General features: G+C 60.1%; 1 protein-coding gene across 4 annotated transcripts in view; it reads left to right on the forward strand.

Moving 5' to 3' along the window:
* Positions 1–13031, forward strand: part of FHOD1 (formin homology 2 domain containing 1) — a 28236-nt gene extending 15205 nt beyond the window's left edge. For 3 of the 4 annotated variants that reach the window (XM_078380487.1, XM_078380488.1, XM_078380489.1), the window contains 15 exons: positions 91–323; positions 620–733; positions 1706–1729; positions 2822–2875; positions 4988–5103; positions 5264–6225; positions 6498–6650; positions 6787–6969; positions 7437–7556; positions 8158–8319; positions 8452–8642; positions 9380–9572; positions 9951–10110; positions 11019–11198; positions 11645–13031. In XM_078380487.1, the coding sequence (XP_078236613.1) occupies positions 91–323; positions 620–733; positions 1706–1729; positions 2822–2875; positions 4988–5103; positions 5264–6225; positions 6498–6650; positions 6787–6969; positions 7437–7556; positions 8158–8319; positions 8452–8642; positions 9380–9572; positions 9951–10110; positions 11019–11198; positions 11645–11727 (2928 nt within the window). In that variant the 3' untranslated portion in view covers positions 11728–13031. The remainder of the gene's footprint in view (positions 1–90; positions 324–619; positions 734–1705; positions 1730–2821; positions 2876–4987; positions 5104–5263; positions 6226–6497; positions 6651–6786; positions 6970–7436; positions 7557–8157; positions 8320–8451; positions 8643–9379; positions 9573–9950; positions 10111–11018; positions 11199–11644) is intronic. The other variant, XM_072980879.2, reaches the window with a different exon arrangement.
* Positions 13032–22875: the final 9844 nt, after the last annotated feature.

A 22875-nucleotide genomic window follows, 5' to 3' on the forward strand; every position in this document is an offset into this window, starting at 1 on the left:
CTGAGGGGCAGCCCTCCAGAGCGGGAGCCTTCCCTGCCGGCCCCCCTGGACCCCCTGGACCCCCTAACCCCCACCCCGGTTTCCTTGCAGAATACCCTCAAGTACGAGGACGGCGTTGAGGAGCCTCCCCTGGGCACACGCAGCAAAGAGCGGAGGAAGGGGGAGGAAGGCCGGCGGGGGGGCCAGCGGCGGTCGCTTGGCTACCTCTTGGCCCAGGAGGAGAGCCGAGGGTCCGGAGTGCCTGTGGAAGAGGAGGGCCTGCAGGCCCCCAGAGCCCCGACCCAGACCCCAGTTCTGGACGCAGAGAGGAACAAGGAGGACCTGTGAGTGGGGCCAGGGTTGCGTGGGGGGGGGCAGAGAGAGAGAGAGGAGGAGGGGGTGCTTGGGCCGAGGGAGAAAGACCCCTGGTGGGGCAGGGCCAAGCTGAAGGATGGGCCAGGCTGGTGGCAGGCAGGAAGAAAAAGGGGTCAGCAGGAGGCTGGCCTCATCCCCCTCCAGAGGTGCTCATGCCCGGCCCCGGCCCTGCCCTGGCTTCCTCTTCTGGCCTGGCTTCCTGGGGTGCTGACCTGCCGTCTCCAGGGCAGTCCTTCTCCAATGACTGGGTTTGCCCCCTTGCCAGGCCAAGCCCCCAGAGCGTCTGCAGCAGCAGTGTCTCCTGCGGGCCGCTTTCTGCCCCGACCGTCCCTGTGGAAGGAGAGCAGCCGGGCAGCCTGGGCGAGAGGAGCATTTTCAAGTAGGTGCCGCCTTCTGTTCCTGGCAGTGCCCAGGCCGGGGGGGGGGGGAGGGTGGCTGGGGGTGGGGTGGGCCCCCGAGGGCGCCCAAGGCCACACTGGTGGACCTTCAACAAAGCTCTGCTGAGGGGAGGGCCCGGGCTTCCCCACGGCTGGGAGCGGGCGGCCAAGCTGCTCTGGTCTTGGTGGTCGGCCGGAGTGGGTGGGAGAGCCGCCCATCCGCTCCGCCTCGCCCTGGCCAGAGTCCGTGCCCTCCTGGCTGGTACCTTTGCGCCTGCCGCCATGCAAATAGTTGATAGGCACATGACCCATTATCCCCACCCCCACCCCCACCCCACGCCTCATTCTCTCGGGGGGAGCTGTGTTGTTAGAGGGGTTCAAGGGGGGCTATGGAGGACGTGTGGAGCGTTGTCACGTAGGGTCCGGGTTAGCTCCTTGTGTGAGACCAAGGGGTGACCGGCCCGGGGGGGGGGATTCCTAACCGATCCGCCCCGTCCCCTCAGGAGGTCCTCTTCTTCCTAGGTTGTGTGGAGCCAAGGGGGAAAGCAGGAGCCCTCTGGGGAGTGAGGGGGGGGCGCTTTGAGGCCTGAAGAGTCCTACAGGGACGAGGGGGTGAGAGGAGGGGGAGGAGCCATGGTGGCGGCGAGGGAGGGGCTTTTCCTGTCTGCTTCTCTCCTCCTCTGAGCTTTCTGCTTTTTCTCTCTCATTTCCCCCCCCCCATTGGACCCCCTTTGCACTCTCTGGGAGCCCGTGGGGTGGCCTTGCCTCCCCACCTCGGTGCCCAGGCAGCCTCCCATTCAGCCAGCCGCCTGTCTGGAGGTCCTCTCCCTCTGGCACTGGCCTTTGGCTTGGGGGAGGGGGGGACTTTTTGCCGAGCCCTGGGGGAGGGGGGGCCACGGGGGTGTCAGCCACTTTCTGCTTTCTTGCCCTCTCGCTGCTCTTTCCTCCTGCTCAGACGGCCTTTCCTCTTCCAGACTTCATGAAACCGCTTCTGCCTGGTAAGTGATGATGCTGCCGCCTGGGGGGGGGGCGCTGGCTGGTGTGCCGTTTCCTTCCCTTCGCTTTTTCCAAGGGTGAACTCCGGTGGGGGTGGGGGGTGGCTCCAGGGGCCGGTGTGTTCGCTTTGGGGGTGGGGGCGGCTGGGCTTCTTGGCAGGAACCTGTGGCTTGCCGAGCATCTCCTGGGCCACCTGTCAGGCGGCCGGCTCGCTTGCCTCCCTATCCCCTGGACTGGAGCGCTCCCTCTATGGGTTCAGCAGATGTTTTCAGCAGAGGGAGGGAGGGAGGGAGGAGTGTGTTTGGAGCAGACAGGCAAGGCTGTTCACCAATTCCTGCCGCCCCCCCCCAAAGATCCCTCCCGAGTGGTTGGGTGAGGAGGGAAGAGAACGACTGCCCTGAGACGGCTCCATGGGCTTTGGGGCCCGGTGGGGATTTGGACCCATAGCTCTCGTGTCCTCCTTGAACCCTCTGGCTCTGGACATGTGCAGAACGTTTGCGTCCCTGCAGGTGACAGACACACCCAGCCCCCCCCCCCCAATCAGCCACGTCCTGTCAGAGGCCAGGATTTTCCTCAGCCTGCCTTCATGGTTGGGGGGGGGGGTGTCTCCTTTTGAAAGGCCTTCTCCAACATCTTCATGGCGGGGGGGGGGGAAACTGCCCCGAAATAATCCCAGCACCAAGGGCTTGGCCGGAGGAGGGACGCTTCCACAGTTTCAGACCACGGAGATCACGGGGGTGGGGGCAGGTTCCTGGAGCCGAGGGTGCCCACCCTGGGTGCAGGTGGTGGGGTGGGGGGTGGCTCTGGGTCTTGGAGGCCGTCTGGTTTTGTGCCCTAGACTCTGGGGCTTCAGAGCACTTTGGGGTAGCCATTCTGGGCACTGCAGTTTCCACTGGTGTGGGGCTACATTAGAGGAGGGGGCTGGCGCCTCCACCCCGACCCCCACCGTGGCCCAGGGGGTAGGAAGCACTTTCTTCCCTGATCCACGGGGTGCTTCGCTTTGGGACGCCGGGTGTGTGTGTGTGTGTGTCTTTGCTGGCCTGCCAAGGGTGTGGTTCGTGTGCCCTGGGGCATTAACGGACTTTTTCTCCCAGGAGAGAGGAGAGCCCTCCCCTGTGTAGGGACAAGCCCATTCTGAAGCATTTTGAGTAAGTACTTTCCTAGCATGCCTCTGGTGCTCGCCCTTGGAGCCTGGGCCTCCCTGAGGGGTCCCGAGGGAAGGAGTCAGGTCGGGCTTCAGGAGGAAGCGAGGGGGGCCCCCAAGGGCCCCACTTCCCAGGCTCTTAGAGGGCCCCTGAAGCATTGTGATGGGCCAGGGCGTGTGACCCAGAGTGAAGGGTGAGACAAAGTTCTAAGAACGCCATTGTTCAAATAGCAGGGGTATCCCGCTTTGCCGGAGTGGGAGACCCTTTATGCCCCCAGCGTTTTTTCTCTTTGCCTCTGTTCTCTCCTGGCCATTCAGCCCCCTTTCTCTCTCTCCCTCTTTCTCTCTTTCCTGAAAGGGAGAACCCCTCTTCTAGACGTTCCTTCCCCCCCCCTGCCCCACATACACACACATCATGTCTCCCTCCACCTTTCCAGGCCCTCTCAACTGCTTGAAGAGTTTGAGTCCCTAACTGGGGGGGGGGGGGGGCTGGCGTGAGGCAGGGTGGCCAAAGGGCCCTGGGGAAAGGGAATCCCGCCCTGGTCTGCCTTGACCTTCCTCTCTTCTCATGGTGAGAGGAAATCAAGAAGGCCTGCTACCGAGTGACAGAAGGAAGAACTGCAGGCTATGGGCCAGTTTTTATTGACACAAATCAATCGATCAGTTTTTAGAAATGGAAGAGCCCCGAAGGCCACACGTCAGGCTCCTGTGAGATTTCGCACAGCTGGCAGAGAGAGAGTCAGGCGCAAAAGTCACCCCCATAAATGGGACCACAGAGAGGGCCAAGTTACCACGATTTTTGTGCCAGAAATCCTGGTGTCTGCCTCTATTATTGAGACCTTTAAGACTTTAAAAAAAAAAGATGGCAAGAAGAAAACAGGGTTTCTCAGTTGGTTTTATTCAGCTTTGCAGGCCACCAAATGCAGAGGGCTCGGTGCAGCTGGGACTAGAGCGCCTCGTCTGGTGGGGGGGGGGAGGTGAGGCTGGCCGTGGACTCCCCCAGGGCAGGCCCCCAGACACTCTCAGTCGGGTGAGGGGTGGCCGTGCCCGGGGCCGGGCTTCCCTCTGAAAGGGAGCTCCTGGGAGGGAGGGAGAAGTTGCTGTGAAGAACTCCAGGGGGCTCAGAAGAAACATCTCCCCCCACCTACCCACCCACCCATGCCCGTCTTTCCCGGGCCAAGTGGAACAGGGAGAGGTGGCAGCTCTTCTGTTTTCTGCTGTTCCTGAGAGGCTCCTCTCAGCTTTGGTCGCTCACGTCGGCCTCTGAGCACCAGGAGGGAGAAGGCCAGGCAGGGCGGGCGGGCGGAGGGGGTCTCCTCTGCTGCTGGTGGGTGTGGAGGGTGCTCTCCGCCTGCCCTGGCCCCAGGGAAGACGCCTGCCCTGGCTGGCCTTGAGCCCTGCCAGGGCTGTGGCTTCAGCCCTCCGGAGCCCCTGCCTTGTGTTATCTTATGGGAAAGGGGAGGCGAGGTGAGGCAGAAAAACGGGCTGGGTGGCTCCTTGCCTAGGGAACGCCAGGGCCAAGAGTGGCTTGGCTTGGTGGCTTCTCCCCCCATCCCACCCACCCACCCCATCCGCCGGGTTACCTGCTGGGAGAAGGTGTGGAAATCATTCAGGCTCAGCCTTGGGGCCCCTTTCCTGTGCCCCTAAACCATTTTTTCATCTGTATAGATTTCATACCCATTCCAGAGCCTCGGATGCTGGTGAGCTGGTTAGGCAGGATCCCGGGGCCTCCGGGAGGTGGTTCGGGTGCCGTTGGACATCCATGAAAGCTATAGCCAAGGCAGGAGAGGGCAGAGTCCATGCTGTGGAGGGCCTGCCCTTTGGCGGCTCCAAGGACCACCGGTAGCCTGTCCTGTTTGGAAGAGGTGCCGGAGGGGCGTCCCTTCCCGCCAAGGACCTTCATTCACCCTCGGAGGGGCTTAGGGTTTGCCATGGGGCCCCTGGAGCTCAGCTTGCTTGATGGAGCTCTTCCAGGCAGGCTGCTTGGGGCTTGATGCCCGGCCCGATTCCCTTTGTGACCCACACGGGTTGCTGTGTGGGGTGGGGCGCTGTGTTGCCTTGAAGGGCGGCATCCCGGAGGGGCCGCCTGACAGGGAAAGCCTCTTTTTCCTTGCAGAGCTCGCTTCTTGGAAAACTTGGCCGCCTCCCAGAAGGAGAAGATGGTGGCTATCTCCAGAGGCCGGGCAGAGATGCTGGCGGAAGCGACTCCAGGCGCCGAGACGGCCGTCCCGGGTGAGGAGTGCAAAGAGCTGGCCGGCCGGCCGGCCGGCTGGCTGACCTGCTTTTGGACCCAAGGCTGGGCAGGGTGGCCGACCCTGTCCCTTCCCCTCACTTGCCCCCTGCTCAGCCTGCCTCGCTTCCCCTCCCCTCATGTCTCCCTTTCTGCCCTCAGGGTGGTGGGGCGAAGGAGCCAACGGAGGAGGAGGAGGACCGGAAGGGAAGGCACCTTGGCCAGCACCACCTCCTGAGCCCTTGGTTGGGGGAGCAGCGGCTGCAGACCTGCCAGGCCTGGGGGCCCCAAACAGCCTGGCCTCGGCCCCCAGCTTGGCCTCCCCTCCCGGCTCAGACCAGGTGCTGCCTGGCGGCTGCAGCATCCACCACAACAAGGATGGCGCCCAGGGCGTGGTTCCCACGAAGACGCGGGGGCTTGAGAAACTCTTCGGCTCGACGTGGAGCCCCACTGGGGAGAGCTGGGCCAGAGCCTTGGACCCGAGGGGCCCCGGAGAGGAAAGCGGCCCCGGCGCTGGCCCAGAGGCCCGTGAGGGGCCAGAGCCCACGAGGGCCCGGCCCTTGCGGAGCCAGTTCAGCCTTGAGGCAGAGGCTGGCCTGCAGACCCTGGAGCAGGCGCTCGTGACCCCCTTCAGGAAAGGCTCTGAGGTGGCAGGTGGAGGCCCCCCCGTCAAGCCGACCCCCGTGCCTCTGAAGATCAGAGACCTGGACTTCTCGGACCTGGGCGAAGAGGAGGACGGTGACTGCCTTGAAGGGGAGGGGGTTGAGACGCTTTCGCCCCACCTGGCCAGGGGGGCTGCTGGTCTTCTCATGGCCCCTCCCCCTCCCCCTCCCCCTCCTCCCTTAGCCATGCCCCCACCTGGGTGCCCCCCTGCTCCTCCCCCTCCCCCCGGCTGCCCCCCTTCTACATCCCCTGGGGGAGAGACCCCCTCCCCTGCCCAAAAAAAGAAGAAGAAGACAGTGAAACTCTTCTGGAGGGAACTGAAGAGCCTGGAGGGGGGCCCCAGCCAGGGGGGCCCCTTTGGGCCAGCCACGCTCTGGGCCTCCCTAGAGAAGGTGGAGGTTGACACGGCCAAGCTGGAGCACCTCTTCGAGTCCCGGGCCAAAGAGATGCCGAGCGCCAAGGTAGGCAGCAGGGCAGGGCAGGGCAGGGCCAGGCTGGGCACCCCTTTAGAGCAGCCGGGGGGGGGGCGGGCGCGGGAGGCGAAAGGAGGGAGAGGGGCTTTGCTCTTGCCTTGTTCTTGGGTCTGCTGATGCCTTTGGCTGACGAGTAGGGGGAAGGGGAGCACTCCCCAGGGAGGCCACCGGCTAGGCTAGTCTGGGGGGGGGGCGGTGGCAGATGTCCAGAGACGTTGACCTCCTCTGTGATTCCCTGCCCCCACCCCACCCCACCCCAGAAACCAGCAGATGGGAGGAAGTTCCTGGTGGTCTTGGATCCCAAGCGGAGCAACGCCATCAACATTGGCCTGACGTCGCTGCCTCCTGTCCACATCATCAAGATGGCCATCCTCAACTTTGACGAGTTTGCAATTAATAAGGAAGGGATTGAGGTGAGGGCTGTGGAGTCTGGGGGTGGCAAGAACTGGGCCCCTTCTGTGCCGCCCACCAGCCTTGGCTGTTAAAAGGTGGCAGTAAGGCGCCATGTTTCCCCTCACTCCAGTTGACCCGGGTCCCTCCATTTGACAGAAGCTCTTGATGATGGTCCCCAGTGAGGAGGAGAAGCAGAAGATCCAGGAAGCCCAGCTAGCCAACCCCGGCGTTCCCCTGGGCTCGGCCGAGCAGTTCCTGCTGGCCCTCTCCTCCGTCACGGAGCTCAGCGCCCGCCTCCAGCTGTGGGCCTTCAAGCTGGACTATGAGGCTATGGAACAGGTACGTGCCGAACACACGCACGCACACCCACACCCATGCACACACCCCGAGGGAGACCGGGGGGGGGCTGTTGGCTCCTGCCTGCTGCTGAAACCAACGTGGCCACCTGGTTTATCAGGCAGCCTGTGCTGGGGGGGGGGAGTTTTTCTGATGGTCCGGTTGTCTCCCAAATCACCCGTCGGCAGAGGTGAGGCCCCCGAACTGCTGCTGCGGCCACCACCCCTACCTTTCAGGGCAGCTTTTGAAGGCATTGCTTTCCTGCATTGGTTCTGAGCCAGGTGCTCTAGGAGGACACACGGACCTGCGTGCTGGATGGTGCTCTCTCTCTCTCTCTCTCTCTCTCTCTCTCTCTCTCACTCACTCACTCACTCACTCTCTCTCTCTCACTCACTCACTCACTCACTCACTCACTCACTCTCTTTGGTGAGGGTGGGGGTGATTGTCTTGGTGTTGTGCTTTCTTTCCAGGAAATTGCAGAACCCCTCTTTGACCTGAAGCTAGGCATGGAGCAGTTGGCCAAAAGCCGGACCTTCAAGAGCATTCTGGCTGCTCTCCTAGCCATGGGCAACTTCCTGAACGGATCTCAGGTGACACACGCTTGGAAGGAGAGGGGAAACCGGGGGGGGAGGGGCAACATAGCAGGGGGTGGGGTGACGTGTCTGAGGGAGACTCAAATTGGTGCCAAGGCATCAGAGGAAAAGGACCTCTGAGCATGGGCAGAGTATTCTTCCCTTCACTATTTGAGAACCCATCAGGGTCAGTCAGGCATCAGAGATGACAGGTTGTGTTTTGGTTGACAGGGAGTCCCTTCCAAGCCCAAGCCCGCCTGGATTTATGCATGATGGAGGGGGGCTGAGCTGGGCTAGTCAAAGTCCATAGTGGCCATCAGAAGGTGCCACAGACCGGCCAGAGGATCTCTCTCGTGGGCCCAGTTCTGCTCCCTCAGATCTACTGACCCTGGGTGGGGGCAGGGGGACACCTGTGCAGAGTCTGGTTTGGTTTTTCCGGCAGGGAAGATCCAGGGGAGATGGACTGGAGGGGGGCCCTGTGTTGGTCCCCCTGGAGGCCGTCTCTGCAGGCCTTCCTTGCCCCCCCCTCTCTCTCGCTAATGACGGAGCCGCTCCTCCTTCCCCTGGGCTGCTTCTGCCCACGGAGGGGCAGCCACTCAGGGGTCATCTTGATTTCCAGAGCCAAGGGTTCGAGCTGAGCTACCTGGCCAAGGTGTCAGAGGTGAAGGACACGGTGCACCGCCAGACCCTCCTGCATCACCTGTGCCACACCGTGGTGGAGAAGTTCCCAGAGACAACTGACCTCTACTCGGAGATTGCAGCCATTGCGCGCTCGGCCAAGGTGCGGTGGGGCTTCCCCTCGCTTGCGTGTGCGAGGCTGTGCTCTGGGAGTGGGGGGGCATCTCTCTCTTTGGAGCCCTGCAGGACGTGGGTCACTCAGAGGCCAGAGGGCACTTTTGCTTTCGCTCCCCAGGTGGACTTTGATGAAGTGGCGGAGGGGCTGGTCCAGCTGGAGCGAAGGTGCAAAGCCTCCTGGGAAAGCCTGAAGGCCATCGCAAAGCACGACACCAAGCCGGCCCTGAAGAGCAAACTGGTGGACTTCCTGCAGGCCAGCACCCAGAAGATTGTCATCCTCAAGGTGGTCCACCGACGCGTGATGAACAGGTCCGTCTGCCTGGAGCCCGGGGGGGGGGAGTGGAGGGGGGGTCACTGCCGTCAGCTGCCTTCCAGCTCCTGGCTTTTCACGTGCCCTGCATTTGGCTTCTTATGGATTCTTGGCTGCCTCTCTCCATGTCATCGATGCCACGACACGCCGCAAAGGCTGGCTTCCCTCGCCAGGGCGGCCTGTGGATGAGGTCTGCAGCCCTTGCGTTGGGCGGTCCTTTTGCCGACTGCGAGGTGAATCTCCTGGCTGCCCTCTGGAGGCATTTCCTTGGTTCTCCGGAGCCAGTCGCTCCATGAGGGTTTTTTTCCCCCTCTTCCTTGGAACGAGGTGGTTCTGTTCCTGAAGCCTCTCCTCCCCCGTGACTTCAGAGGATCGGGATCCCACACAGCCCCATCCTTGAAGGCCTTGTGGGGAAGCAGAGCTGTCGTGGACGAGGGTCCCCTTGGCCTCCTGGTGGCCCAGAGCCCAGGGGGCCAGAGCCGAGCCAGGCCAATCCAGGAGGCAGCGGCTGGCGCTTGTGCCACTCAGCCTGCCAGCCGGTGAGGACAGTTGCCCACACGGGGGGGGGGGGGGCGGAGGTGTGTGGAGGTTTCGCTCTGAGACCCTCTGGTCCGTTGCTTTGGGAATTCCCAGGTGGAAGAAGGAAGAGGTGGGCATGGGGGAGGGTGGTGGGGAGCGGTCGCCAGCCCTTGTCCCCATGCAGGCAGCCCGTGCTCAGCCGGTCCTTCCCCTGCAGGTTCCGCTGCTTCCTCCTGTACTTGGGCTACGACAGCCGCTCAGCACAGGAGGTGAAAGCGATAGGATTCTGCCGGATGTTGCGCGAGTTCGCCTTGGAGTACCGGACGTGCTGGGAGCGTGTCCTGCAACAGCGGAAGAAGCGGGCAGCCTGCCGGGAGCGCAACAAGACCCGCGGCAGGATGATCACAGAGGTGATGGGTGCCGTCCCCTCCCCTCCCAGGCAATCAGGACCGTGCTTGACCGCCTACGGACGCGTCCCAGGATGGCTTCAGGGGAGTTGGTGCCCCCATGCTGCAGAGGAAGCAAGCTGCCAGGGGCCCTCGAAGCACCTGCTTCCGGTTCCCTCTCCTCAGTCTCCCAGGCGGCCCCTGCTTCCCTCTTTCAGAGGAGGAGGAGGAGGAGGAGGAGGAGAAGCAGGGGGAGAGATCTGCCAGCCCAGGAGAGGAAAGCCTTCGCTGGACTCAGGGTCCCTTGGCGTTTCCTCTCCCTCAGCAGTTCTGGGGCTCAGTCTCTCCCTCTCTCTCTCTTTCGGAGGGAGGCTGACTCATGCCAGCATTTTTTCTTTACAGATGGAGAAGTTTGCAAGGCTCCCCAAGCCTGAAGAAGGAGCAGCCCCGGCCATGCTGACTACCAGCCCTGACCAGAAGGAGGACGGTAGCCACGAAAGCATGACCAGTGTCCTCATCTCCCCAGCTGAGCCGTCTGGTCGCCGCTCCCGGGCTAGCCGAGGTAGGAGGTGCCTCCTGCAGCGAAAGGCCCCTTCCTGACCGGAGCCTTCCTGCTCTGCTTGGGCTCCTGTGGGCCCGGCTGTGGGCCGGCTTTTGGTTGGCAGCGGCCGGCCAGGAAGTCTCTGGGCCTTAGCCATTGCCTGGCCTGAGAGCTCCGGCTGTGGAGCCCACGCGAGCAGCAACCCTCAAGTCTCTTGGGAGGGTTCGGGCCCAGGAGGAGCTTGGCGGTGGGGCTTTTATGATGCCTGTGCCCTGTTGGCTCCTGTATCTTCTCCTGTGGGAAGCCTGCCGATCCCCCTGTGTGTGTGGGGGGGGTCCTCCTCCATCTCTGAGAAGCAGCCGGGCACAGGGTGCTGAGACCCTGCTCAGCACCCTCTCCTGGGGCCCCAGAGCCCCTTCCCAGATTTCACGGAGGGCAGTCAGCCCCATCAGTCTCCCAGCCCCCTTGGCACACGGGCCTGAGTCGGGCCAAGCCTGGCCGAGGGGGACCTCCGGGTGGGGCTTGGGAGAGGCCCAATGCCCGGAGAGAGGCCTGGGTGCCCGTTGGAGCCCGTTGGAGCCCGTGCCCTTGAGCAAGAGGTGGTGTGAGACAGGTGGGCCTTCTGGGCCCCACCAGGCTATGGCGGCTGCACTAAGGCAGGAGAAGGCCCCCAGATGTTGCGGAAGAGAAGCCGGTCGCCCCGTGGCAGGGGAGGAGAGGCCTTGGTGGCTAGGAGGTGCCCCCGCAAGGAGGGCCCTGGGGTCCCTTAGGATTGGGGCTAGTCCTCCGGCCACCCCTTGCGTGGGACAAACACCCCAGGAATAGACGGACCTCCTTCCCCTCCCCCCCCGCACGAACCTCATGGGAGCAACTCTTAAACTCCAGGGTGGGGCCCCACTCCAGTCCTCATGATCCTCTCCCTGTTCCAGGGGTTGTGAAACAGAGCCCCCCCAGCACACCCGCCAGCCCCCCAGACGATGCCTCTGGCTCTTCCGAGGACGCCTCCGAGGAGATCATGGACCGCCTGGTGAAGTCCGTCACGCAGAGCACCCCGCTGCGGCCGGGCGCCCTGAGGGAGCGGAAGCGCTCGCGGCTGAACCGGAAATCCCGTAAGTCTGGCTTCTGGACCTCAGAGAAAGCGAGAAAGGCAGGTCGCCACGGGAGCTCCGTGCCCACGAGCAGCCCTCTTTTGGCAACCGGAAGCGGGGCATCCGAATGGCATCCATTTCCCGAATGGGCAGGTCCTTCATTCTACCCAAAAGGTGCCCAGTTGCAGCATCCAGGGTGCAGAATTTATTCTTCCTCTGCTGGCCAGCCGGAGGGACTGAGAGCCGTGGGGGGTGGGGGGTGGGGGGTGGGGGCCCACCTATCTGCCTCCATGCCCAGGGGCTCTTTCACAACCTTGCCCCCCACCCCACCCAGCCCCTTGTGGCCGGCCCGGGCCTCTGTGCTGGATCTGGCGGGGGGGGGAGAGTGCCCTCCCCCTTGCTATCCCCCTGCCCCTCCTGCTCCCCTTCCTCTCCCTGACCCCAAGGTGCTTTGCCTCCTTCCACAGTGAGACGGACCTTGAAGAACGGCCTCAGTGACGAACTGGTGCAGGCGCTGGGCCTGGCGCAGGCAGCCGGCATGGTGGTGTGACCAGGAGGGGGAAGAGCAGAGGAAGTGGTGGCCGTGGCACAAGTAGCGCTCATAGACGCACCAAGGCCCGTGTGAGAAGACGGGGCCTCCGGGATCCGTCCGTGCCCATCAGGGCCCTGCCAGGGGGTGCCAGAGCGGCCCTACTGTTCTGTGTGGTTTCTTTGGCTTCAAACAGCAAGCCCCACGGGGGTGGGGTGGTCAAGGTGGAGCCATCCCTTTCTCAGCCTGGCAGAGAGAAGGCTCCCCCCCCCCGGCTACAAGCAGTATTACAGGTGTTTGTGTGTTTGTGTGTATGGGCTTTTCCTGCCCAGTGCCAGGTTTTGGTGCCAGGGCGGGGCTGGTGTTGGTCAAGAACGAGAGTGTTGGCAGCATGACCAAGCACCAGGTGACCCACAAAACCAGGTGGGTGCCCCCCCACCTTGCCTTTGGGTGCTTCTTCCGCTTCACACCACCAGCGACACACTCTCCACAGACAGGCCAGCTTGACTCCTGCCCTCTCCCTTCCTGGGCCATCCCCGGGTCGTTGGCTCAGCAGGAGGGTCTTTTCCACTTTTCCAAGAGGCGAATTCAGACGGGCTGATGCTCTTGTCTCACAGAGTCTCTCTTGCAGCGGCCAAACCAGCTTCCATTCCTTGCCGGAGAGGCGACAGGATGGAGGCGCCTGCCTGCCTGGGAGAGCCCGCTGGCTTCCTCCCTCCGTCCAGATGTGCAGCAAGTGGAAATGGGACAAGATTGCAAAGGCGGAGTCTCTTGCCCCCATCCCTGCCAGCCGACTCTGGCCGGGTCCAGTGGGGCAGAGTCTCAGCAGGGCTAAGAGGCTGGAACTGGCCCTTCTGGGTATGCAAGCAAGTCCGAGGTCATTGTTTGTGTTCAGAGTCGGATACGGGACGAGCGGGGTTCATTGGTCTCCTGTTTTCAAAGGGAGAGCCATGTCAGTCAGTCAATTTTGGACTGTAAAATGGAAAAGACACACAGATGAAAGCCATGGATGGATAATCCCTGAAAGCTCAGACGGAAGTGAATCTGTTAGTTTTTAAGTTGCCAGAATAGGTTGCGTTTTATTTCCCTGTGTTTTGTTACGGATCTATTTATTGGAGACATGTATATTTTTCCTGGATCTCACCTTTGCATTCTCACAGCTGCCTCGTGAGGTGGGGTCAGGGTGCTGAAGGACTGGGCTCACTGGCCTGAGGGGATTTGAACCCAGGTCTCCCTGCCCTCGTCCCGTACTCTGACCACCAAACCTCACTAATATTTGGGGGGGGGCAGTGCTGGCTATAAAGCTTGATTGTAACTTTGATGTACCAACTGCGCATGTGTGTTTCCTCGCTCCTTGCAACTTATAAAACAACACCTAGAGAAGAAGCTTCCAAATGTAAACAAATAAAGGGAAACCTAGACCATAAAAGAGAGCAAAACACACACAGAGAGAGGGTGCTAGAAAGCTGATGAACTCCCTCCCTCCCCCCCCCCGCAGAGCGACCTTTTTATTACTCTCTCACACATACATGGTAGAGCGAAGAGGTGGCACCTGTCTGGGTCTACTCTGGGGCACATCCCAGCGTGTTGAGGATTGCAGGAAAAGCCACCTGCATGGCCAACTCGGATGACCATGCATGCCTGGGGAGGGGGGCATGGGGGGGAGGATCCTGAGCAGAGCCTCAGAAATTACGGGGGGGGGGGGAGAGAGAGAGCCAAGAGGGGGCAGGTGCTCTGGCCTCCTTGCCACTCACACTTCCTTGTCCTACCTGCAGGTGGCGCCATTGAAGAGAGGTAGGGTGGCCGCCACCTTTCCTCACCAGCGCTAACGGGCAAGTGGCTTTGCCGGCCACGTGGAGCCGCTGTTTCCTCGGGCCAGATCCGTGTGTGTTTTGAGATGTGTGGCGTGCGGCTTTGTTTCCTAGGCACGGGGGGGGGGGTTGTTCCGGCTCTGCCCACCCTCCTCTCCCTTGCTCGCCTTCCTGCTTAGTTTTGTCCTTCCAGCTCCTTTTTGCCATTTCCAGCCAGGGCGGGGCTGGGTGGGAAGAGCCGGCCCCCACCTTCTTCCTTGTTGACCCTACACACACTGGACGGCCTGGACGGAGGATGTTCCCTTTCCAGCCTCTTCCTTTGTCACGTACCCCTTGGCTGTAATCGAACCAGGCTCGAACGATGAGTTGGAGAGCTCATTGAGCAGGGCTGGAGCCACACATTTTGGCAGTTCATGGCGTTGCCGTTAGGAGGGAGAGCCCTTGACTGTGCAGAACGGCCAGAACAGAACAATTCAGCATGAAAGTGCGCATCAGAGGGATTGTTTCCCTTTAAAAAGGGGGGGGGGGTGTCAATCGAGAAAGTGCCCTAGGTTAGGTTTACAGGACATCCTTGCTACAGTTCACAGAGCCCAGGCAGTTCTGTCTACACAGAGGAGAATGTGGTGGGGGCCAAGAGAGGGTGGCAGTGGCATTGGTCACCTTCAGCTTTCCATTGGAAATAAAGGGCCAACAAAATGCTTCTTGCCAGCTCAACCACCAGCTTTGGATGGGAAGAACTGGCTTCTGTTCTTCAGGGTCATCGCTACAGGGCAGCCTGTCCCCAGAAGGCACAGCGTGTGGTGTATAGCAGATAGAGGGGTAGATTAGGATTGAATTCAAGTGCCCGCTTGGCTGTGGAAGCTCACTGGCAGGGCTGGGTGGGGTTGGTAAAACCACTCTTTAACTCTCTCGCTTGCCTCGAAAGCCCCATCAGGGTCTCCGAGTCGGTTCCGAGAGCAGCGAGAACTGGTTCCCGTTGCCATCTATGGGGTTGGAGGCCCAGATGAAGAGGGTCTGTGTTGTGTCGGAGGGTGACTGTTGAGGTAGGGCGGCTTTTTAAAAATAATAATTATAACTGGGAAAGGATTGTTGTAGCTGAACAACGCAAAAGTTGGGTGTGAATCAACAAAGGAGACAGGGTTGTAGGCGCACTTGGCAAGTGGAATGGCGTCCACTGAGAAATTGTGATCCTGAGGCCTGCAACATACAAGCCTAGGCGATGGAGGCAGTTTGTTTCCCCTTCTCCTCACCCAGCATTTTTGGGACTTCCGGTTTCTCATCCCACCCCATGACTGTAAACTGGAAGGGGCTCAAGGAAGCCAGTGGCTGGCTCTCTCGGTGCGCCGAGTGCAAGGAGGAGGGGGTCACTGGGTTTCTTGTTTTTCTCTCGCAGCGGACAAACCACATTCCACCAGCGCCAGAAGAGCTGGAGGCCCCAGGCGGGCTCCCCGTCCTTTGGGGCGGGCTGGGTCTTGGTTTCCTTTGGCTCGAGTGGGTTTGCTCTTGCCGCTTGCCCCTTGAACCTGCCAGGGCCATCCTCTGGTTTCTGGTAATCATGTTTTGATACCAGTCCTGCTGGTCTTCAACCACCTGCTTTTGCTATGAAAGAGAGAGAGAGAGAGAGAGAGAGAGAGACAGAGGTTGCCAATAAAATAATTGGGGAGTCACCTGAGAAAAACTCTATTCTCCAGCACACCTCCTCTAAATCGAGGCTCACTCCTGCCACCTTAATAATAACAATGAGGAAGCCGTGCGTGGGGGCCTGGTTGATGTACAGAGATGTGCTGGGTGCCATCAGAGTGTGGGGGGAGGGGGAAAGGAGCCAGCTCCACGGGATTCTCCAGAGGTGGCGTGGGGGGGGGAGCAGGGGAAGAGAGACCAGTTGGAGGTGACTGATTCAAGAGGAAGAACAGTGGCTAACAGCTGCTTGGCTGTGTCGTTCTGCCCCAACTGCCTTGTTCAATTTATTTATTTGTTGTTTCCAGAGATGATATTGCAACATATGTGTGCATGCCACGATTATATGATTATACCTAGTGATGGGGCAGGGAACAGAAGGGGAGAGTGGAGCGCCCAGGACATGAGTGTCCCTCCGCCCCGGGCAACAGAGGGAGGCAGGAAAAGGTGGCCACAAACCCGTTTCAAAGAGCCAGTGGGCACAACTCAGAAGAGGGCTGTGGGCCACGATCCCTGGCTAGGATCCACGGGAGGGAGGGGGCTGGCCTTGGTGCCTCAGGCTCCTCAGGGGAGCCTCCATCTCCAAACAGGGCAGCCTGACGTGGGTGCAGTCGGGGGGGGGGGGACTCGTGGCAGTCTTACACCTCAGGCCTGCAGTTTTGGACTTGCACAGGACCTCTCTGTCCCCCCTGCCCCGGTCCACTTCCACACACCTCCCTGGGGAAGCACTGCCAAGCTGCCCACGGCTGGGCCACAGATTTCCACTGGTGCAGCCCTCTTGGCTACACCTCACTGGGGAGAGAGGAGCAGGAGCAGCAGCTGGCTCTTCGGGTGACCTGGGCGCCTCTGTGTGGAGGGGGCCGCTGACTGGCTCCTGAGGGTGCAAAGCGGGGTGGGGGTGGGTGGGGGACACGGACGGACAGGAATGACAAGCATGCCTCCCCTTGGCTGGCTGACAGGCGGCAGCACCCTGCCCTGCAGGCCCGGCTGAGCCGGAGGTGAGGGATGGGGGCAGGCAGGCTCTGCCCACTGGACAGACGGCCCCTGTGCCTGCCGGGGGTGTCAGGCCAGGTCAGGCTCTGGCCCTCCTCAAGTGGGAGAAGGGAGGGAGGAGGAACTGGAGAGCAAAAACAAGCTCCAGAAGCACCCAGTTGGCACGGTGCAGGGGGGGCGGTTGCAGGTGAGGGCTGTGGAGATGGCGGCCCTTCCAGCCACAGGCAGCCCCCCCCAACTAGCTGTCTTCTCTGGGTGGGATGGGGGGCACTCCTGGCTGTTATCAGGGACTCCCTTATTTTGCTCCCTTTGACAGCTGAACACATTGGATTTTGTGAAAGGTGCCCAATATTTTGGTGTAAAAGACAGGTCAAAGCTTTGCCGGGGGGGGGGGCTTGAAAAGAGGAGATGGGAGGAAAGGCCTTGCACTTCCTCTCTGGGGTGCCTCCTGGCCCCCGCACTCACCTCTGTGAGCCAGACTGGGCCCCCCCTTCCCTTTGTTGAACTGGTAACTGGTTCATAGTATCTGTTGCGTTTCCTGACCAAGGGCTCAAAACCGGCAGCCTCAGCCACTTGAGGAAAGGGCAATCAATTAGTGCATCTTGATGAATTATTATGTTCACACACAGAGGGGGTTGGGTAAAACTGGCATGAGCTTTCATGGGCAGCAGCCCATTTTCTCAGAGCCTCCTGTCCATGGAAACACCTGTCAGGTAAAACTTGTTGGTTGCAAAAATGCTACAAGAGCTTTGTGGGGTTTTGGTGGAATGAAAGGGGAGGTAGACCACCCACCCACCCTGGACCTTTCTGCAAGTGTCTAGGGCAGTGGTCCCCAACCTTGGGCCTCCAGATCTTCTTGGACTTCAGCTCCCAGAAATCCTGGCCAGCAGAGGTGATGGTGAAGGCTTCTGGGAGTTGTAGTCCAAGAACATCTTGAGGCCCAAGGTTGGGGACCACTGGTCTAGGGAACACCAGCTAGTGACAGTATTCTCCTGCCTGTGTCTACTCAGAAGGATGTCCCCCTGTGTCTGGTGGGGCTCGCTTGTTGAACTCAGCCACCCCAAAGGCATGGGGCTCCTTTCCACTGGCCGGCCTGGAAGCCTGAGGCAGAAGTCTTCAAAGTCTTCTGCTATTTGACAAAATGTTCCACCTAAGAACCTTAATCAAGCACTTTCAGAAATCTGAGCAACAAGGAAACCCAAACCACGGACATCTGTAGTTGCCCGAAAAGTCAGTTGCAGGTTGTGTCTGGATGCAGGGTGGGAATGATCAGCCCGACGCAGGGAGAAAAGAAGGCGACACCTCTGCAGGAGTGTTTTCTGGAATGGCTCCTGAATGGGGGCGCGGGGGGGGGGAAGCCTCCAACTCTGGTCAGGAGGTGCCTGGGTTTGCTGTAAGTTACTTTCTCTGCTTGCAACCAGCTCCAGCCTCAGCCTTCCTCTTCCACTCCCCTTCTGTGCTGGTTTTAGGGGGTCAGACACTGAGGGCCATATCAGGGGACTCAGAGGGGATTCTGCCATTCCCGAGTGCTTCCTGGAGACCCTCCATGCCCCCTCTTCCTCTTGGATGGTTTGGTTAGGTTGGCATGCCCTGCTATCCTCAGAGATCAGGAACAGAAGATGCCCCCCCTCCCCATGGGGCAGTGGGAGAGAGAAGGAACCAGACAGAAGCCTGCTAGCCCCCTCCCCAGCCTGAACTCCCTTCCCCCACCCCCCAAATAATGGAGAAGCCATGGCATTTAATGCATGGGAGAGCCAAGCATCCAGTCACTACAACTCCCTTGGCTTCCCTCTTTCGCCCCCAGGGAATGAACCCACCTGCCCGCTGCAGTCTCAGGCGCAGAGCTTCTTTGCAAGGTGTGGAAGTTCAGATTTGCACAGGTGAGGCTTCGTCCCTTTCCCCTCCCCCCACTTGATGCACCTTCCCATTGACCTCCCTGGTCTGGAAGTTGGCCCGTCACCTGGTCCTCCTCCTCCTCCTCCTCCTCCTCCTCCTCCTCCTCCTCGGGGCTGTTGTCAGGGAATGCAAGCCTCCCTTCCCGGAGGGGTTTCCCTTCCAAGGAAACAGCCTGAGAATGCGCTAAGGTGCGAAAGGGACTGGCAGGGGCCTGACTGCCCCAGTTCCCCAGGGCAGAGTCAGATGACAGCCCTGGGACACGTGGGGCCCTGCGAGAGAGCTCCAGCATGGCAGCTTCCTCCTTGTGCCCCCCCCCCCGCTCTCCCAAATAGGCCAGGAGTCCCTGCCCCACCTTTCCCCCCCTCTCTACCCTCCCTCGGTGGTCAGTCCTTTGTCGGCAGAGCCTTTCCAGCCTCCCAGTCCGGTGCTGCCTCGTCGAATGCTCCCGATGGACAGGTGAAAAACAAGATCTCCCAGAGGTGCTAAGAGGGCAGGATGTGCAGCAGACCTGAAAGAATGAGGCATCTGTCAGAGGCTGCAAAGCAAGCAGAGGAATCGGACGGTAACGTTTCACCCAGGTAGAAGCTGTGAGAAATCCAGACGGTACCTGTTCAACCTCTGGAGGTCACCCTCAAAAGCTAAACGGCCATAAACTGGCGGCTCCAGAGCTCTGCTTCTCCCTCACAGGGGCACCTCAGCAGCTTCTTCCTCCAGTCTCCGTCTCCTGTCCTGCGGACAGGTGTCCATCCATCCGAGGAGGAACTTCTGTCTCGGAGGCCACGGCAGCAGCCCAAGGGATCGCTCCCCCTCCCCCAGCTCCCTTTCTGGCCATTCCAGGCCGCTGGAGGCAGGATTTGGCTCCTCCACGTCGGCTTTAGCCCCGGCTACCCCTCAGCAGTGGCCCCACCATTCTCGGTGGGGGCCTTTGCTTTCCTACAGAGCCAAGGGCAGGGGCTGTGCCCACAGATAAGGTCTGGTCCCACGGCAAGGGTGCCTTCCTCCCCTCCCCGAATGGCTGGCCGGGCCCTCCTGCCGGAGGCAAGAGGCCGAAGGAAGGCGTGGGGCTGGGGGACAGGCCGAAAGGGGATGCTTAACAACACCGATGCCTGGGGCGTCTCCATCCCCCACTTGAGGGAGGCAGTGACCAGCCAGGAGGGGTAGCGATGTGGTTTTCCACAAGGACACTCCTTGGCCAGCAAAGGCTGCCCAGCTCTGTGGGCCCTCGCAGAATGTGGGACGTGCAAAAGCTGAGGACGGAGAAGACTTTGACCTTGAGAGATCCTTTCCAAGAGAAACAGCCTGAACTCGCTTTCCCCCCTTCGGCGCTTTAGTCAGACTAACTGGTTTTGAGGATAGATGTGCCCCTCACCCCCCACCACACACACACACACACACACACACACACACACACACACACACACACACACTCCCAGAGGGGGCGTGTTTTGTCAACAGATGCTTGTGGGGGGGGAGGGGGAGGGTGCAACTTGGCCAACTGAATGGAGCCAGCAGGATGGCAAGAGAGGGCGTCTGAAGGTGAAGGGAGGGGCCTCCTCCACCCACCCAGATGCCTGCACAAGCATCGGCGTGCCAGAGGAGATGCTCCAGTACTGAGGAGGTTGTGGCCAAGGTCACACCGGCCTGGCTTTGGGGTTGAGCGCCCCACGCGCAGGAAAGGCCCGTGAGGCAAATGGAGAGAGGCCCTGCCACCCACCTGCCCGTGGCTGCCCACAGAGTGGCCAGAGAGTGAGGGCTCGATTAGCACTCCATACATCTCGTGGCACAGTGGTTAAAGCCTCGTGGCGCAGTGGTTAAAACGCTGTACTGCAGCTAAAACTGTGCTCACGACCTGGGGTTCAAATCCCAGGTAGCCGGCTCAAGGTTGACTCAGCCTTCCATCCTTCCGAGGTCGGTAAAATGAGTACCCAGCTTGCTGGGGGGGGGGCAATGTGTAGCCTGTATAATTAAATTGTAAACCACCCGGAGAGTGCTTGTAGCGCTATGGGGTGGTATATAAGTCCAATAAATAAATAAATAAATAATAAATACATCAATATTTTGCATTAATGCACCCACACACCCCATTTTAGATCAGCATAAACCCCTCGGTTGGACACGAAGGAAAATAAAATCCTTTTATTAGAAATAGAGCAGGCTTTGCTGAGGGACATCAGGTGGCTTATCCTGATGCTTTGGTTCCCCTGCTTGGATTCGGGGGGGGGGGGAGCGGCGGCGGCGGCGGCGGCTGGGGACCAGGGTACTGAGCTGTTCCTTACATCCACAAGTCTTGCATATTGACTTCCAGAAACTCAGCTCAACATGAACAGGAAATACAAGGAGAGCCACACAGAGGTGTATTCTGGTTCTGCTCCATGAGGAAAGGCACCCCAAGAAAGTAGGCACAACCCAGAAGGCCACCCGTAAAGCCCTATACACTAAATGCTGCCCAGACAGTGACGCCCACCCTCCCCTTGTAGGAGGGCTCTTGGTTTGGTCCACACAGGGGAAGGTGACAGGCAGGAATCTGTGACTGCAGCGGCCAGGGGGGACCAGTTGACCTTCACTGTGGTTCTCAGTTTTGCTGCTGATGGTCAGATAAGTTGGAGGTCAGGAAAGAGATTTCAGGATGATTAACTGTGTGCTTGGAACCTCTGGGAACAGCACGTGGTGCAAAGAAAAGTCTTGGGAATTGACACAGGGATCCAAGACTCTCTCCTCCCCGCCAGAATCTCCTACAAGCATCCTGCAGGCAAAATGCAGAACTGGGAGGTGGGAGAAAAAATTCTGGAGGCATGAAAAGAGCCCCAAAGTGCTGGTTCACAGGGGAATATCTCCCTTCCCCTGACGTAACATGTCCACCGAAAGGCTTGCCCAAGAGTCCACTGGAGCCCTGAATACACCTGGTGCCCACAGGCTGGGCTGGGCTGGGCTGGGCAGAGGAGGGGGCATTTTGAGGCTGGCTAAACCCCCGGCTGGACCCAGGCCTCCCTGGGATGGCAGGATGAGCCCTAGAAGCCTGTGTCGTGGAAGAGGAGGGGGGAGGAGCCCGTCCCCTTCCTGGCACGCGCCAGGGTCTCCTTCCATTTGCAGGTTGGGCCTGCTGGACTGTGAGCACGCCAGTCAGCCTTGCCAGGCAGGAGACCACAAAGAGCCTGGTGGAGTGGGGTGCTTTGGCCTTTGCCCTTGTTTGGTGATTTATGCTGCAGAGGCTAGGCAACTTGGCAGGATTGGCGGGGGGGGGGCGGCAAATGCCTGCAGCAGGGTAGAGAACCCCTTCAGGAAAGCCACAAGCCTCACCCACTGACCCCAGAAGCTCAGTGGGCTTCATCAGACCCTGGAAGGGCTGAATGGTGGCGAGGGCACTGGGGTGGCCAAATTGTGTGTATGTGGGGGGGGGGGAGGAAGTGAACATATTTTCCCTTCAGGGTTTTGTTTTGTTTTGTTTTATATAAATAGCTGCAAACCATGATCAGCTTCTCCACACCACACCCCAGGAAAATTGCGGTGTCAGGTTTGTGTCACAGATCAGCCAAGAGGCTGCTGCTCACTTAGTTATGATGAGAGTTGTGAAAGATTTTGCCTCTTAAGCACAGAGAGAGAGAGAGAGAGAGAGAGAGAGAGAGAGAGAGAGAGAGAACGGGGCTTTTTCTTTGAACAGCCAGAGCTGTGTATGAGTGCAAGAGACGTTGGTGGCTTGCCTGCAGAGGATTCTAGCTGTCATGGTGGTTCCCCCTGGTTTGTACCTGTGCGTGGCCTTCCTTGAGGGGATGAGGAAATAGGGTTGCCAGGTGGCGAGAGGGAAGCTGACAGCGCACACAGCCTGGTGTGGCAGGACTGGCAGAGAGCCCAGCAGCTTGCAAACCGGAAATGCTGGTGTGGATCCTGGCACAGGACGGACCGCAGGGAACAAGCTTGCACCTTGGTTTCCCCAGGAGGAGATTTGGCCCTGGCAGGCTACGGCAGCCTCAGAAGCGACAGGCGGGCTTCCCTGCTGTACCAGCTCTGTGGAGGAAATAACCTGCCAGTTCAGTCATATTTGGTCAACGAGAGAAGCCAGAGATCTTTGAGAAGTTACAGGAACTTGCCAAGCCGGCATTTGTTCCAGGTGGCCACACCGGTTCAGGCAATGGCATACATTGTGCCAGGGTCTCCACACACACACACACACACACTTGCAGGCAGGAACCTAGTGGTGCAGTTCACAAGAAGATGGCAGACCGAGGCAGGGCGGGCGACCTGACCTTTCAGCAGAACCCTGCACTCCCAGCAGGAGGGGCAATTTACGAGGGGGGGGCGCATGTGCAAATGTGGACCTCCTTCCACCTGGCCCTGCCAGCCCAGATGATGGAGCCACTCTGCCAGGTGCAACCATAGAAACGCTGCAGCCAGAAGAAGAAGAAGAAGAAGAAGAAAACCCACACTCGCTACAGCAACTATGGGGGCTTTGCAGGTGAAGAGGAGAACTCACCTTGGAGAAACATGGGGAGTTCAACCCTCAAGGGCTGCTTCCAGGCCAGGAAGCCATTCCCCATCTGAAAGGTCAGAGGCCGCATTGGGCTGGCTCTTTGGTTCCAGATTTCCGAGGGAGCAGGAGTCGAGGTCCGCTTGCTCGTTTGTTCATTCGTTTGTTCTTTTGTTCAGGAAGTGCTCCACTTCTTTCCCCCCCCCCGCCGCTGTGTTGTGGCCCCCTGTATCCTCACAGCTGCTGGGAGTTGGCCCTGAGGACCCCCCCCCCCTCGGTGCCCTTAACAGCAAACGAGGTGTGCCCAACCATTGCTGGCACCTCTTTGAC

The sequence above is a fragment of the Pogona vitticeps genome, chromosome 10 (genome assembly GCF_051106095.1).
Source record: "Pogona vitticeps strain Pit_001003342236 chromosome 10, PviZW2.1, whole genome shotgun sequence".
Taxonomy (NCBI): Eukaryota; Metazoa; Chordata; class Lepidosauria; order Squamata; family Agamidae; genus Pogona; species Pogona vitticeps.